The 15,610-nt window shown below is 42.2% G+C and overlaps 1 protein-coding gene across 6 annotated transcripts in view; it reads right to left on the bottom strand.

Annotated features, from left to right (window-relative positions):
- The window catches only part of ABHD6 (abhydrolase domain containing 6, acylglycerol lipase), a 55,534-nt gene that overhangs the window by 23,429 nt on the left and 16,495 nt on the right, over nt 1–15,610 (bottom strand). For 5 of the 6 annotated variants that reach the window (XM_032290266.1, XM_032290267.1, XM_032290271.1 and 2 more), the window contains 2 exons: nt 11,867–12,010; nt 445–601 (listed from right to left, as the gene is read on the bottom strand). In XM_032290266.1, coding sequence (XP_032146157.1) covers nt 445–601; nt 11,867–11,985 — 276 coding nt within the window. In that variant the 5' untranslated portion in view covers nt 11,986–12,010. Of the gene's footprint in view, nt 1–444; nt 602–11,866; nt 12,011–12,535; nt 12,627–15,610 lie in introns of those variants that run through there. The other variant, XM_032290270.1, reaches the window with a different exon arrangement.

Below are 15,610 nucleotides of genomic sequence, written 5' to 3'. Positions count from 1 at the left end.
GGCACTGTGCCAGGCCACACTGCATTAGTTCTCATATGACTTGAACCATCACAGTTCTGAGTTCCCTTTGCTTTCTACCACTGTTGATGACATCATGTCCTAGTGGAAACCCTTTTTTTCTCTTCCTTTTTTTTTCTTTTTTTTTTTTTTTTTTGAGGCAGAGTCTTATTCTGTTGCCCAGGCTAAGTGTAGAGGCACAATCATGGCTCACTGAAGCCTTGACCCCCCAGGTTCAAGCAATCTTTCCACCTCAGCCTCCTGAGTAGCTGGGATAATTTTTTATTTTTTTTAGAGACAGGGTTTCTCTATATTGTCCAGGCTGGTTTCAAACTCCTGAACTCAAGTAATCCTCCTGCCTTAGCCTCCCAAAGTGCTGGGATTTCAGGCATGAGCCACCACACCCAACTCCCTTTTCTTATAAGAGAGAAGAATCTAGAATTGCACCTTGACCACACTGAGCCACATATCCTTGTGTGCAGAGAATCCGTGGAGCATGAGGATGGAGGGTTTGTGGCCAGGCCTGCCCCGGAAGGAATAACAGAACTGATAGTCTTCATGGTGAACATAGCGGACTTGCATGCCCAATGTCCTCCGCCAGTACCTGGAGGGGGTGGGAAATAAAGACAAAGCAAAGTCAGTAAGCTCTGGATGAGTGGCTTCAAGAAAGGCACAGGTCCTCTCTGTAAGTCTTAGTTAGTGGAAACACAAACACTTCTCCAGCCCTTGTCCTCCATCACTCACCAGAGCTTCACCCTCAGGGAACATGAAGCCAGACCATTCCAGAGAACGCCTTAAATGAACTATTTTGGTATATGCTTTACTAATCACTCTAAGATGGGAAATATGGTGTTTTCTTAAGAAGCATGCCACACATAATAACCTTTTGACACTATGTCTTTCTAGAGATTTTGAGAGCGGTAACTTGTTTCTTGAGAACCATCTGCACTGGTCCTCTGGCTGTGTTCCTCATAACATATGGCAGCTGGTTGAAAGCTCAGCTTCTGCTGGTTACATAAGACTTGGCAGTGCTGGACTTTGGCCTCAAATCGATTTCAATATGAAATTACCATCTAAACAAATTGAACCCTCTGCATGGTGAATCCCTCCAAGATGAGGGATAATTAATTCAATCAGAGATGCACTTTGTAAGCTACTTTACACTAAGAAGTAGCCAAGTCTTGCAAAAGCAAATAACCTAAACTGACTGCTCTTAACTCTTTGTATAAAATAAGCAGAGGGGGAGAGAGGATACATATTCATATTTTCTTTTCTCTGCATACAAAAACCATGGGAGCATACATAAGATTTTTTTGTTTGGTTGGTTGGGTTTGTTGTTGTTGTTGTTTGTTTGCTTTTTCCTTGTCTGAGTGAGATTTAATTGTGGGCTGAGGTGGCCAAATTTTTTTTTAATTGCATTTTAGGTTTTGGGGTACATGTGAAGAACATGCAAGATTGTTGCATAGGTACACACATAGCAGTGTGATTTCCTGCCTTCCTCCCCTTCACCTATATCTGGCATTTCTCCCTGTGCTCTCTCTCCCCAACTCCCTACCCCCCCGCTGCCACTCCCCTAGTTCTCCCTCACAGACCCCAGTGTGTGATGCTCCCCTCCCTGTGTCCATGTGTTCTCATTGTTCAACACCTGCCCATGAGTGAGAACGTGCGGTGTTTGATTTTCTGTTCTTGTGTCAGTTTGCAGAGAATGATGGTTTCCAGGTTCATCCACGTCCCTACAAAGGACACGAAGTCATAGTTTTTGATGGCTGCATAATATTCTGTGGTGTATATGTGCCACATTTTCCCTGTCCAGTCTATCATTGATGGGCATTTGGGTTGGTTCCAGGTCTTTGCTATTGCAAACTGTGATGCAATAAACATTCGTGTGCATGTGTCCTTACAGTAGAACGATTTATAATCCTTTGGATATGTACCCAGTAATAGGATTTCTGGGTCAAATGGAATTTCTATTTCTAGGTCCTTGAGGAATCGCCACACTGTCTTCCACAATGGCTGAACTAATTTACACTCCGACCAATAGTGTAAAAGTGTTTCTATTTCTCCACATACTCTCCAGCATCTGTTGTCTCCAGATTTTTTAATGATTGCCATTCTAACTGGCATGTTTTTTTTTTTTTTTTTTTTTTTTTTGAGATAAAGTCTTATTCTGCGACCCAGGCTGGGGCAATCTTGGCTCACTGTAACCTCCACCTCCACCTCCAGGGTTCAAGCAATTCTTCTGCCTCAGCCTGCTGAGTTTCTGGGATTACAGGCACACACCACCATGCCTGGCTAATTCCTGTTTTTTTAGTAAAGATGAGGTTGGGGTTTCGCCATGTTGGCTAGGCCGGTCTCAAACTCCTGGTCTCAAGTGATCTGCCTGCACTGGCCTCCCAAAGTGGTGGGATTACAGGCGTGAGCCACTGTGTCCAGCCACAAGGTACTATTAAGATGAATATCTGGAGTGGAGGTAGGGAATAAGATGAGAAACAGGTGGACAGGGAATAGAGATGGAAGGCAGACTTTTACTGGGTTTCTTTTTTTTCTGAGATGGAGTCTCTCTGTCACCCAGGCTGGAGCATGGTGGCACGAGCTCAGCTCACTGCCTCCCAGGTTTAAGCAATTCTCCTGCCTCAGCCTCCTGAGAAGCTGGAATTACAGACAGGCACCACCACACCCGCTACTTTATGTATTTTTTAATAGAGATGGGGTTTTACCATGTTGGCCAGGCTAGTCTCAAACTCCTGGCCTCAAGTGATAAGTCTGCTTTGGCCTCCCAAAGTGCTGGGGTTACAGGCATCCAGCCAGTTAAACCGCACCCGGCCAGTTTCTTTTGAAGCTTTTGTAATTACTACACTGCCTACTCAAAATGTAAAGAACATAATAGCACTGGCTAGTTTAAAAGCTCTTCTTACAACAAGGCAAGTATATTTCAAAATTGTAATCAAAACATCATAACATGACTTTGTTCACCCATTCACATCCCAGCTCACTACTTACTGGCTTTGAGTGTTCCCTTCAAAACTCATGTTGAAATTTGACTGCCATTGTGAGGTGGGACTGTTAAGAGGTAATTAGGTCCTGACACCTCTGCCTTCATAAATAGATTAATGCCATTATTGAGGGAGTGGGTTCCTGATAAAAGTGAGTCTGGCACCCTCTTACCTCTGGCTCACTCTTATAGTCTCTTGTTCTTCTACCTTCTACCATGGGATGACACAGCAGGAAGGTCCTTGCCAGATACTGGCACCACTCTCTTGGACTTCCCAATCTCCAAAACCATAAGCCAAACAAATTTCTTTTCTTTATAAATTACCTAGTCTGTGGTATTCTGCTGCAGCAACACAAAATGGAATAAGACACTATGTAATCTTATAATATGAGGAAATGCTACATTCCACTAAGAATATAGCAAAGATTAAATGAGGTAATCCATGTACAAAGTTTTGTTCAATGCTCAGGACATGGTTAAGTATTCAATACATTATGGTTACTAGCATTATGTAAAGATGATTTTGTCCTTCCAAATATGTCATTTGCCAAAAATTAAAAGGAAAAATTAGGGGAAAATTTTGCAATGAATATGACAGCTACAGATTGATATCCTTAATAAATAAAAAGCTTACAAACTGATCTCAGCCATGCTAAAACCCCAATTCAACACTAGGCAAAATAAATGAAAAGGTACCTCAGAGTAGAAAAGACATTAATGACTAACAAACATAGAAAACATGTTCAAGTTCACTAGTAATTAAAAATATGAATACTGAACCAACATAGATGGAACTGGAGATCATTATGTTAAGTGAAATAAGCCAGGCGCAGAAAGACAAACATCTTCTCACTTACTTATGGGATCTAAAAATCAAAACAATGGAGATCATGGGCATAGAGAGTAGAAGGGTGGTTACCAGAGGCTGGGATGAGTGGCTGGGCGTAGAAGATAAGTGGGGATGATTAATGGGTACAAAAAAAATAGAAAGAATGAGTAAGACCTACTATTGATAGCACAATAGGGTGACTATAGTCAATAACTTAGTTGTATATTTTAAAGTAACTTAAAGCATATAACTGGAGTGGTTGTAACTCAAAAGATAAATGCTTACAGAGACAGATACCCCATTTTCTATGATGAGCTCATTTCACATGGCATACCTGTATCAAAACATCTCAGGTGCTCCATATATATATACTATGTAGCCCCCCAAATTTTTTAATAAAAAATTTATTAAAAATATTAATACCCTCTATGAGCTTCTAAATTAGAAAAGTGATGGGGTTTTTTGTTGAAATGGGCTCTTACTCTGTCACCCAGGCTGGAGCATAGTGACACAATCATGGTTCACTACAGCCCTGCCCTCCTGGGCTCAACTGATCCTCCCACCTCAGCCTCCTGAATAGCTGAAATTACAGGTGCATATACCATGACTGACTAATTTTTAAATTTTTTTGGTAGAGACCGTGTCTCCCTGTGTTGCCCAGGCTGGGTCTCAAACTCAAGTGATCCTGCCACTGAGCCACTGCACGTGGCCTGTGTGTGTGTGTGTGTTTATATATAACCAGTTATAAAGTTCAGCCTTTCTGAAAGCAATGTGGCATAAAATATCAAGAATCTTTGAAACCTCATGCCCCTTGATGACCCAGTAATTACAGTTCCAAGAATAATCTGTCTCAAGGAAATAAGCAGAAACCTTGAAAAAAAAATTTTTAATGCTGTTCCAGCCAGTGTTATGTGTTATTTAAATTAGAAAAAAAATCAGTACTAACCGTAATATCCATAAACAGGAAATATATTAGATAAACTACCATATAGCTAGGCAATGTCATATTTTGTTATTATTTAAAACTGAGCTTTCAAAGAATATTAAATAACATGGGAAAATATTTATGACATGATGTCAAGTGAAGAAACAGGACCCAATTTTTTAAAATAGCATGGATTCCAATTCTGTAAAAAAAAAAAACTGTTAAGTATACATAGATGAGGTGGTTGGGGAGAGAGGCAGGAAGAACAAAAGAAGCACTGAAGAAAATTATTCCAGGAATTATGGGTAATTTACATTTTCTTTGTGTTACCTTTTTATTTTAAAATAATTTTTTTATTTATTATTTTTGGTACCTGGAGTAGGGTTCAAATGGGTTACATTTTTGTTTGGTTTTGTTTGGTTTTTGAGATGGAGTTTGATTCTACTGCCAGGCTGGAGTGCAGTGGCAGGATCTCAGCTCACTGCAACCTCCACCTCCTGGGTTCAAGTGATTCCTCTGCCTCAGCCTCTCGAGTAGGTGGGACTACAGGCATGAGCCACCACACCCAGCTAATTTTTTGTATTTTAGTAGAGACAGTGTTTCACCATGTTGGTCAGGATGGTCTCAATCTCCTGACCTCATGATCCGCCCACCTGGCCTCCCAAAATGCTGCGGTTATAGGCATGAGCCACCACACCCAGCCAAGGTTACGTTTTTATAATCATCAAATTCTCTATAACTAAAAGTACAGTGCAAGATCACAGAAGAGCTGGAAGGACCTAGTGGAAAAGATGAAACCTCAGCAGACTACTGGATACTCAACATATAGCAGCTGGAGGCTGGAAAAGGGGTGCCAGGAGGTAGAGACAGCAGAGGCAAGGGCCTGCGGGAGAGCCAAGTATGACTTGAACCAGAGTGAAGAGACACAGGGTCGGAAGGTGGCCAGACTGCCAGACTCAGGAATTGAGGGTTTCTTCATTACCACATGGAGCTCTTTGGTACCACTTGATATTTTTCATTAAATTAGTGCATCCACTGGACAACTTTATCTAGGCTCCAGAAACAAGGAGCTGGAGAACTAATTTTTTTTTTTTTTGAGATGGAGTTTCACTCTTGTTGCCCAGGCTAGAGTGCAGTGGCACCATCTCGGCTCACTGTAACCTCCGCCTCCCAGGTTCAAGCAATTCTTCTGCCTCAGCCTCCTGAGTGGCTGGGATTATAGGTACATGCCACCATGCCCTGCTAATTTTTGTATTTTTTTTAGTAGAGACAGGGTTTCACCATGTTGGCCAGGCTAGTCTTGAGCTCCTGACCCCAGATGATCCGCCCACCTCGGCCTTTCAAAGTGCTGGGATTGCAGGCGGACCCAGAGAACTAATATTTTCAAATGATCCCCTCAAGGAAAGAGTAGGAAGACAACTCTAAGACACCAGGTCAGCTGAAAAATTCTAAAAGACTAGTGGCCCAGATGGAAAAAACAACTTCTTTGGTTTAATGATAATAGGAGATAGAGAACAGGTTGCTGTACCTCTAATTCACAAAAGCAGAACCTTACAGAACAGAAACAAAGAGAAGAATTAAGGTGGGATGAATAGATGTCTCAAGAGCAAGATCTTTTACAATCTCAGTACAGGAGCCAAATTGCTCCTCTTTCAGGGACAGAAGTCATTGAAGGCTCTATTGGCCTAAATAGAAAAGCTCCAAAGAGGGCCTCCCCGGGGTTCGTCTTTGATAAAGCCTCCTGGACTCCACAGCCCTCATTCCACAGCCCTCATTCCGTAAGTCTCTTTTTCTAGTTAACAGGAACCTCTGAAGAAAAATACTTATAGATTTTTTTTATACTGTGGTAAAATAAGCATAACATAACATTTACCATGTTAACCATTTTAAGTGTACAATAAATGACATTCGTGCATTCACAACATGGTAAAACCATCCCCACTATCCATTTCTAGGACTTTTCATCATCCCAAATAGAAACTTTGTACCCATTAAACATGAACTCCTCATCTTCCCTTCCCCCAGTGCCCTAGCAACCTCCATTCTATTTCTCTATGAGTTTGTCTATTCTGGGTAAAAGTGGAATCATACAAAATTTGTCCTTTTGTGTCTGGTTAGTTTCACTTAGCACAGCTGTTCTCAAGGGTCATCCATGTTGTATTAATAGCATGCATCAGAGTGTCATTCCTTTTTAAGGATGAATCATATTTTATTGTGTATATATACCACATTTTGTTTATCCACTTGTCTGTTGGACATTTAGGTTATTTCCATCTTTTAGCTATTATAAAGAATGCTGCTATGGACACTGGTGTGCACACTGAGACCCTGCTTGCAATTCTTTGGGATTGATACTCAAAGTGGAATTGCTGGATCATATGTTAAATGTTTAACTTTCTGAGAAGCCAACAAACTTGTGCATAGCAGTTACACTATTTTATATTCCCAACAGCAATGCACAGGGGCTTCCGATCTCTTCACATCCTCACCAACACTTATTTTCCATTTTTTAAAAGTTATCTATATTTTACCACAATAAAAAGAAATAAACCAGGCTGGACGTGGTGGCTCACAGCTGTAATCCCAACACTTTGGGAGGCTAAGGTGGGTGGAATGCTTGAGCCCAGGACTTTAGCCCGTCTCTACAAAAAACTGCAAAAATTAGCTGGTAAGGTGGCATACACCTGTAGCCCCAGTTACTCTGGAAGCTGAGGTGGAAGGATCACTTGATCCAGGGAGGCAGAGGTTGCAGTGAGCAGCCTAGGCTAGTCTCAAACTCCTGGGCTCAAGCAATTGCCCACCTCTGCCTCCCAAAGTGCTGGGATTACAGGCATGAGCCACAGTGCCCAGCTCCAAATTCGCTTATTAATTCCAACAAATTATTTATAGATTTTTTTGTACTTTCTATGTACACAATTTTGTCATCTGCAAACAATGCCAGTTTTATTTCTTCTTTTCCGATTCTTATCCCCTTTTCTTTATTATATTTATAGAAGCGAACTGTTTGCTATGATTTCTTACCTTGATTTGACAACTGAGTTTTTTTGGGAAAACAAAAATCTTAGAAAATCTCAGTCTTTTTCATCTTGTGAAAAGTCCTGATATTTTCATTACACAATGAAAATCAGACCTGATGTCATCCGCAAGTGGCCACAGCATCCCCAGTTGTGGCTCTCTGTTGACTCACGTTGAAGCATTTGGTACCTCCTGCAGGAGCAGCCATAGTCCACAGTGCTGTGGAAATGTGCTGGCCATGCTCCAGGGACACTTAGACCCAGAGAGAGATGCTCTGAAGACCTGCTGTGGCCTACTGGGGACACCTGTTCTTGTTCCCTGAGGAGCTGAGACGATCCCAGAGGGAACTCCAGGAGCTTGCACGATGTGATGACTTCACCAAACCCTTATGCTCGTATGGCACGGCAGCGGGGAACAGGGACTAGGTGCCAAGCTACCTCTACTGCCTGCTGTTCCTGTTTGTGTAGCAATCCTGAAAATTAACCTGACCCACCTAGGTCTGCAAGGTGAACTCACTGGTGGTCATCATTGGCAGCCAAGCAAATGAAGGCCTTTGGAGGAGTCGCTGTGGTTATGGGATATGAGTGACTCATGGTGATGCTGCTCATCCTATGACAACCATCGTGTAAATGTCACTTGCGGTGAGGCTATTTGGAAGAAACAGTCTGTGCATTTTGGTGATGCGGAGGAAGTGCCTCACAGGACTGCTGACAGCTCTCTGCAATGGCATCATGGGTTTTATTACTAAAATCATAATCCCCTGTGTCACAATGCCACCTGGCATGATCTGAAAGGTTTTCTAGGATTTTCATCTTCCCCAACCAGCTGGGTTTTCTTCTTGGCCTGTGTGCCTGAGTTCACAAAATAGAGCATTGTGTTTGTCTTTCAGCCACGGCTCTGAGCTGGGTGACAGGCTTTAAGACCCCATGCATCCAAACTGCCAATTAAAGAAGGTCTGAATGCTCTGTGCTGTGGGGCCTCTCTGGGTTTTTTTGTGGTATTATTTGTTAATAAAAGTGAATTATTTGCTATGCAGCATTATTCATAATAGCCAAAAGGTGGAAACAACCCAAGTGTCCACCACAGATGAATAGATAAACAAAATATCTATATATACACAATGAAATATTATTCAACCACAACAAAAAGTGAAAAAGTGATGCATGCTACAACATGGATGAATCTTGAAAATATTATGTTAAACGAGAGAAACCAAACACAAAGGTCACACATTGTATAGCACCATTTATGTGAAATGTCCGGAAAGGCACATCTAAAGAGACAGTACGTAGATGGGTGGCTGTCTGAAGATAAAGAGAGGGAGAAACTGGGAGTAATGGCTACTAGGTACGGGGACTCATTTGGGGAGGTGGAAGAATTTGAAATTAGATCACAGTAACGGTTGTACAACACTCTGAATATATTAAAACCACTGAATTGTATACTTTATTTATTTATGTTTCATTTATTTATTTATTTAGACAGAGTCTCGCTCTGTTGCTGAGGCTGGAGTACAGTGGCACGGTCTCAGCTCACTGCAACCTCCGCTTCACAGGTTCAAGGGATTCTCCTGCCTCAGTCTCCCAAGTTGCTGAAATTACAGGCACATGCCACCATGCCCAGCTAATTTTTTGTCTTTTTAGTAGAGACAAGGTTTCGCCATGTTGGGCAGGCTGGCCTGGAACATCCTGGCCTCAAGTGATCTGCTGGTGTCAACCTCCCAAAGTGCTGGGATTACAGGTGTGAGCCACCGTGCCCAGCCTTGTACACTTTAAAATGGTGGCTTTTATGTTACACGGATTTTAACTTAATTAAAAAAGCAAATTATTTGCTATCAACTTATTTTTCACATTAAAAATCAAACATCAACATTACCCTGACACCTGACTCTGAAAGGTCTTCTCAACAGCCCAGGGAACTGCTGGGGAACCATGCAGCATTGGGGTTGGTTTCCAAACGAGGTGGGTGGAATTAGCCTTTACATAATCACATCTCTGTATACGGCCATATCCATAGTTACGGGCCATATCCATGGTTACGAGCCACATCAGTGAATTGCATTCTCTGCTTCAATTTCATATAGTTAATAAAAACAGCATTTGTGTGTGGCAGTCCATGATGCCTTGGCAAGACCATGAGAAAGGGCACGCAAACTCTGGCCTCTCCATGTCAGGGGCCATCCAGGAGCCTTAACCCACAAAGCACATACTCCTGCCACCAGCACTGCAGGGGCAACAGCGTTTCAGCTTCAGAGTGAGTCTCGCTTTCTCAATACAGAAGGTGGGTCCTGGGTAATTCCGGGAAAGGGTCACAACTCTCTACCCAGCCCCCAGAGAGTAAGAGTGAAAGATGAAAAACTCCCTTCCATTCAATTAGTTTCCTTTCAAGGATCAGAGCCTAGCTGGCAGGCGGAAAATTTCACACTAAAGTGAAACAAAAGGGAGCCAGAAAGGAGGGCAGATAAAGGGCATAACACCTCCCTGCACTCTTCTATGTACAGAAGTGAGTTCCGACTTCCCGAAGTCCCAGTTAGATCTTAATGGGTTTATATATGGCATAGAGAGGAGCCAGGTCTATTTCGGTGCTCCCTTCATCAGGGGCTGTACACCATGGGGGTGGGAAGGGCGATTTCATTTGATAACTAGACAGTGGCATGAAAAGGTAATGAAGCACATCATGAGAAACTCACTTTCTTTTTGACTGTTAACCTGGTTCCAACAAGGAGAAAGCCTCAACTCAGAGCTGCTACATCTTTCACACTGCTCATGCTTTGTAACAGAGTAAAAGGAGACTGCGAGCCCTTTGTAGGCAACAGTATCTAGGCTACAATTTAACAAGCCTGTTAAATGTCGTTTTGTTTATTTTTACTTTTTGATATTAATTTTACTTATGGCAAGCTTTCCACTTAAGGGAGTGATAATTATATCACTTTTTTAAGCAATTGATTTAAGGATTTTTTAAAAAAGATGGTTCACTCTAAAGGAAATACAAAAGAAAAGGACAGGTGGTATCCAGATAGGGCAAGAATAATAACAGTGGTCCAAGAATGACATATTCTGGAAACTTCTCTTCCTTTCTGTTACTTCTTTACTAATGAATACTTCTAGAACAACTCTAAAAGCATTCTGTCCTACACATGCCATCTCAATGGTTCTGCTCTCTCCTGTTCATTTTGCAGTGACATTGCTGCACCTGTCAGGACATCACAGGGTCAGAACCCAATGATCAAGTCCAGGCATGGTGGCTCATGCTTATAATCCTAGCACTCTGGGAGGATCACTTGAGGTCAGGAGTGCGAGACCAGCTTGGCCAACATGGCAAAAGCCTGTCTCTACTAAAAATACAAAAATTAGCTAGGCATGGTGGCACATGCCTGTAGTCCCACCTCCCTGGGAGACTGAGGCAGGAGAATCACTTGAACCCAGGAGGTGGAGGTTTCAGTGAATCAAGATCATGCCACTGCACTCCAGCCTGGGTGACAGAGGGAGACTATGTCTCAAAAAAAAAAAAAAAAAAAAATCCAATGATCAAGAAGATACCAAAGCAGTTCCCATAAAAATATACAATCCTTGTTTGAAGACAGAATCACTGACTTTGGGAATGTGGGTTGGGAAACATGCTATCAGAAACCTGAAAGGGTTAGGCATGATGGCTCATGCCTGTAATTCCGGTACTTTGAGAGGCCGAGGTGCCAGGAGTTCAAGACCAGCCTAGCCAACATGGTGAAACGCCATCTCTACTAAAAATACAAAAAATTAGCTGGGCATGGTGGCACACACCTGTAAAATCCCAGCTGCTCAGGAGGCTGAGGCAGGAGAATTGATTGAACCCAGGAAGTGGAGGTTGCAGTGAGCCAAGATCATCCACTGCACTTCAGCCTGGGCGACAGAGCACAACTCTGTCTCAAAAAAAAAAAAAAAATCTGAAATAACTGATCTGATCTGGTAATATTCTTCAAGAACAGTCTCAAAATTCAAAAGAGGATGAGTACCTTTTAACTTTTCTGTATGTCTGAATTATTTCCTAATAAAATGTTGGACAACAACCACAAAAAGAACAAGCAGATATTATGATGCTCTTGAAAACATCAATTATAAAACTGGCTTACCAATAATAGATTCTTATCAGTGCTGAAGGCCACAGGAGAAATGAGGCCACGAAGGCCAGGATTGGGATGGCCAGTGTCCCGCCCGCAATCACAAACATGTTAACCACATCGAGATCCATCCTGCTCTTTCAGGCTGGCTGACACCTGCAGGGGCCAAAGAGAATGATGATATTAAAACTCTGTCTCAAGGGAAAAGAGGCAAAGAAGCAACGGGGACAAGAAAAGTGAAGTTCCCAGAATGAAGGTAAAGATCAGGAGGAAAGCAAAGCAGGCAAATGCTTTAAAAAACAAAACAACAACAACAAAAAAAACAAATAGACGTGACAACTAAAAGTAATAAGGAATTTTTCAGAGGAGCTTGGATTTATAAAAAACACTATTAAGGACATTCTTGGCACAAACGTGGAAATCTGAGTAAGGACTGGGTATTAGACAATATCATTGTATTAGTGATGCAATTCTTGAGTATGATGATGAGAATGTGGTTATGTATGTATGCAGGAGAATATCTTCTCTCTTAGGAGATGTCTGCTGAAGTTGTAAGGGGTGAAGTATAATGTTATCTGCTATTCACTTTAAAACATTTGTGAAAGAAAAAGTAATATGTGTGTGTTTGTGTTGGTGGGAAGAAAGGAAAGAGAAATAAAGCAAATATGGTAAAATGTTAACCACTGGGGAATCCAGGTGAAGGTTACATGATATTTTCCTTTCAATCCTTCTGTAGGCTTGCAATTTTAAAAAATAAAAAAGGACAGGTTGGGCGTGGTAGCTCATGCCTGTGATCCAGCACTTTGGGAGACTGAGGCAGGAGGATCACCTGAGCCCAAGAGTTTGAAGCTGTAGTAAGCTATGATTGCACCACTGTACTTCAGCCTAGACAACAGAGTGAGAACCCTCTTTAAAAAAAAAAAAAAAAAAAAAGAGAGACTTTTAAAGAAATCAATGAACATGTACATGTATACATGGATATGAGAAACCAGTAACAATGATTCCATTTAAGGTGGGGAATTAGATAGCTAAGTGTCAGGAATAGACAGGAAACTTGTTTTTCACTTTTTTTTTTTTTTTTTTTTTTTTTTTTTGAGACGGCGTTTCACTTTTGCTACCCAGGCTGGAGTGCAATGGCGCGATCTCGGCTCACCGCAACCTCCGCCTCCTGGGTTCAGGCAATTCTCCTGCCTCAGCCTCCTGAGTAGATGAGATTACAGGCACGCACCACCATGCCCGGCTGATTTTTTGTATTTTTTAGTAGAGACGGGGATTCACCGTGTTGACCACGATGGTCTCGATCTGTTGACCTCGTGATCCACCCGCCTCGGCCTCCCAAAGTGCTGGGATTACAGGCGTGAGCCACCGCGCCCGGCGTTTTTCACTTTTTAAAACTTTTAAGTTGTTATGTAAATATATAACCTGTGTGAATTCACTCAAGGTAGTATCAAAAAATATTAAGGGAAAAATAGTAGAGAAAGTTACAGAATATAGTCTCAAACCCTTTTGGAAAGCCCAAAAGTTTTTTCATAGTTTCAGTAGAAGTTTTGGCTAATGGAGCCCAAATCCCTTTTACATTTAGTTAATAAGTAAAACAAATAGCTAAAGTATGTGAAAGAGTTTACCTAACTTGTTTATTCATGTAGTCTTAAAACTAACCTTTAAGCCAGATGGTCCTCTCAAGAGGAGGCTGACCAAGTATATACCCTCTAATAGTGTTTGATTTATGCATCAGAACCTGTGCTTTAATATTCACTCTAGTAGTGCTGACTCAAGCCTTTGTCAATTAAATTTTACTAAATAAATGCAAGTTTCACTGGCTGGGGAGGGCTGGTAGTCACAACTGTTTACAGCACTCTCTAAGGAGTCTGTAAGAAGCCACACAGACCCTCAGCCTAACTAGCAAGCATAATATCTGTGTGTCAGTGTACTCTATTCATCCGTCGCTGAGTCAAGGTCTGCAAGACAGACCCCCGCAGGTAGTGATTCTGACAGTGGCACCCAAATGTAAGGTGACACCGACAATCACCAATTCAAAAAATAAATACATGATAAAAAGTTGGGGGGGTGGGGCTGGGCACGGTGGCTCATGCCTGTAACCCCAGCACTTTGGGAGGCCAAGGCGGGTGGATCATGAGGTCAAGACATCGAGACCATCCTGGCCAACATGGTGAAACCCCGTCTCTATGAAAGAAAAAAAAAAAAGTTAGGGGGGAATAAGCCAAAAAGGTAGTTTACAGTGTACTTTCTGACGTCCTCCTAAAGACTTACACATCTGAAGACTACAATGTGGGATGCATGAAAATGAGGACTGGGTGTCCCGGCACCAAGACTACGACCTGACACATAATAGATGCACTAGAATCCCAGGTGAATCAGAAGCCCTGCCCTGCCCTGTCTTATGAGCTTGCAATACAGTTCATTCTAGCACGGAATGAAAAGTACTTCAGGCTGGGTGCTGTGGCTCATGCCTGTCATCTCAACACTTTAGGAGGCAGAGGTGGAAGGATCACCTGAGGCCAGGCATTCAAGACCAGCCTGGGCAACATCACAAGACCTCATCTCTATTTTATGTGTGTGTATATGTGTATACACATATATAGTGTATATATGCACACATATATATCATAAAATATACAAATATAAATACATAATAAAATACATAATAAATATATATTTCAAGTCCCATCATTCTCCCCAATACAGAAAACACCTGGAAGGACCTGTAAGCCAGGTGTGGCCCTCTGCCTTGATTCCCAGCCGTCTGTGCTAAGTGTGCAGGATTCACCAAACGTAATGGAGATTTCTTCAAGAAAACGCATTAACATCTAACAAATCATGGCTTTCCTTACTTTTCCTGGGAAATGGAGTGATCTCTCCCCTATGCTTCTATCAACTGATACTTACTTCAATTTTTTAACAAGTTCATGGTGGCACAGTATAACCTCACATCCACTGAGCACAAGGGTCAGCACACTTTTTCTGTAAAGGGCCAGACGGTGACTGTTTCAGCACTGTGGGCCACAGAATCTCTATCACAGCCGCTCAATCTGCCACTGGATGAGAGAGCAGCCATTGAAGATATGTAACGAATAGGTATGACTATGTTCCAATAAAACTTCACAGAAATAGGGTGTAGGCAAAATTTGGCCTGTAGGCTGTCATTTGCCAACCCTTGATATAGCATATCAGCCCTGTCACATAGGAAAGGCAGGTGTTTCACCCGTTTTATAGGCTGAGGAAACTGAGGCTCTGAGAGGCTAAATAACTTGCCCAAGGTCACCCAGCTGGTGGTCATGATTACAAAACAGGTCTCTAACTCCAAAAGCCTTTGCACCAAGCTCGACTTTGTCTATTTTTTATATTTTTCAAATGGCCTTTCCTCAGTCTCTGCAACCTCTTTGCTGTTAGGTATCTACATTCATCATCCCTAATTTCTCCACGAAGACACAAGCTCTCCATCTTCAAGTGGCTTTGCCTAGCAAGTACTTCCCAGCCTAAAGAAGGAGACGGATGCATCCACAGGTGGGTTAGATGGTTCTTTTCATTACATACACATATTCTGAGTGCAGTCCTGAGTCTACAGTGATGAAACCTGCCACCTTCCCAGGGCATAAGCACTGTCTGCCTCTGATGCAACTGCCCTCTCAGTTTCTTTTTTTTTTTTTTTTTTTTTGTTGAGACGGAGTTTCACTCCTGTTACCCAGGCTGGAGTGCAATGGCGCGATCTCGGCTCACCGCAACCTCCGCCTCCTG

Source organism: Sapajus apella, unplaced genomic scaffold (genome assembly GCF_009761245.1).
Source record: "Sapajus apella isolate SASKATOON/1434 unplaced genomic scaffold, GSC_monkey_1.0 scaffold23, whole genome shotgun sequence".
Classification (NCBI taxonomy): Eukaryota; Metazoa; Chordata; class Mammalia; order Primates; family Cebidae; genus Sapajus; species Sapajus apella.
Note: the sequence above shows the minus strand (reverse complement) of the source record. Positions and strands in the feature narration are given on the sequence as shown.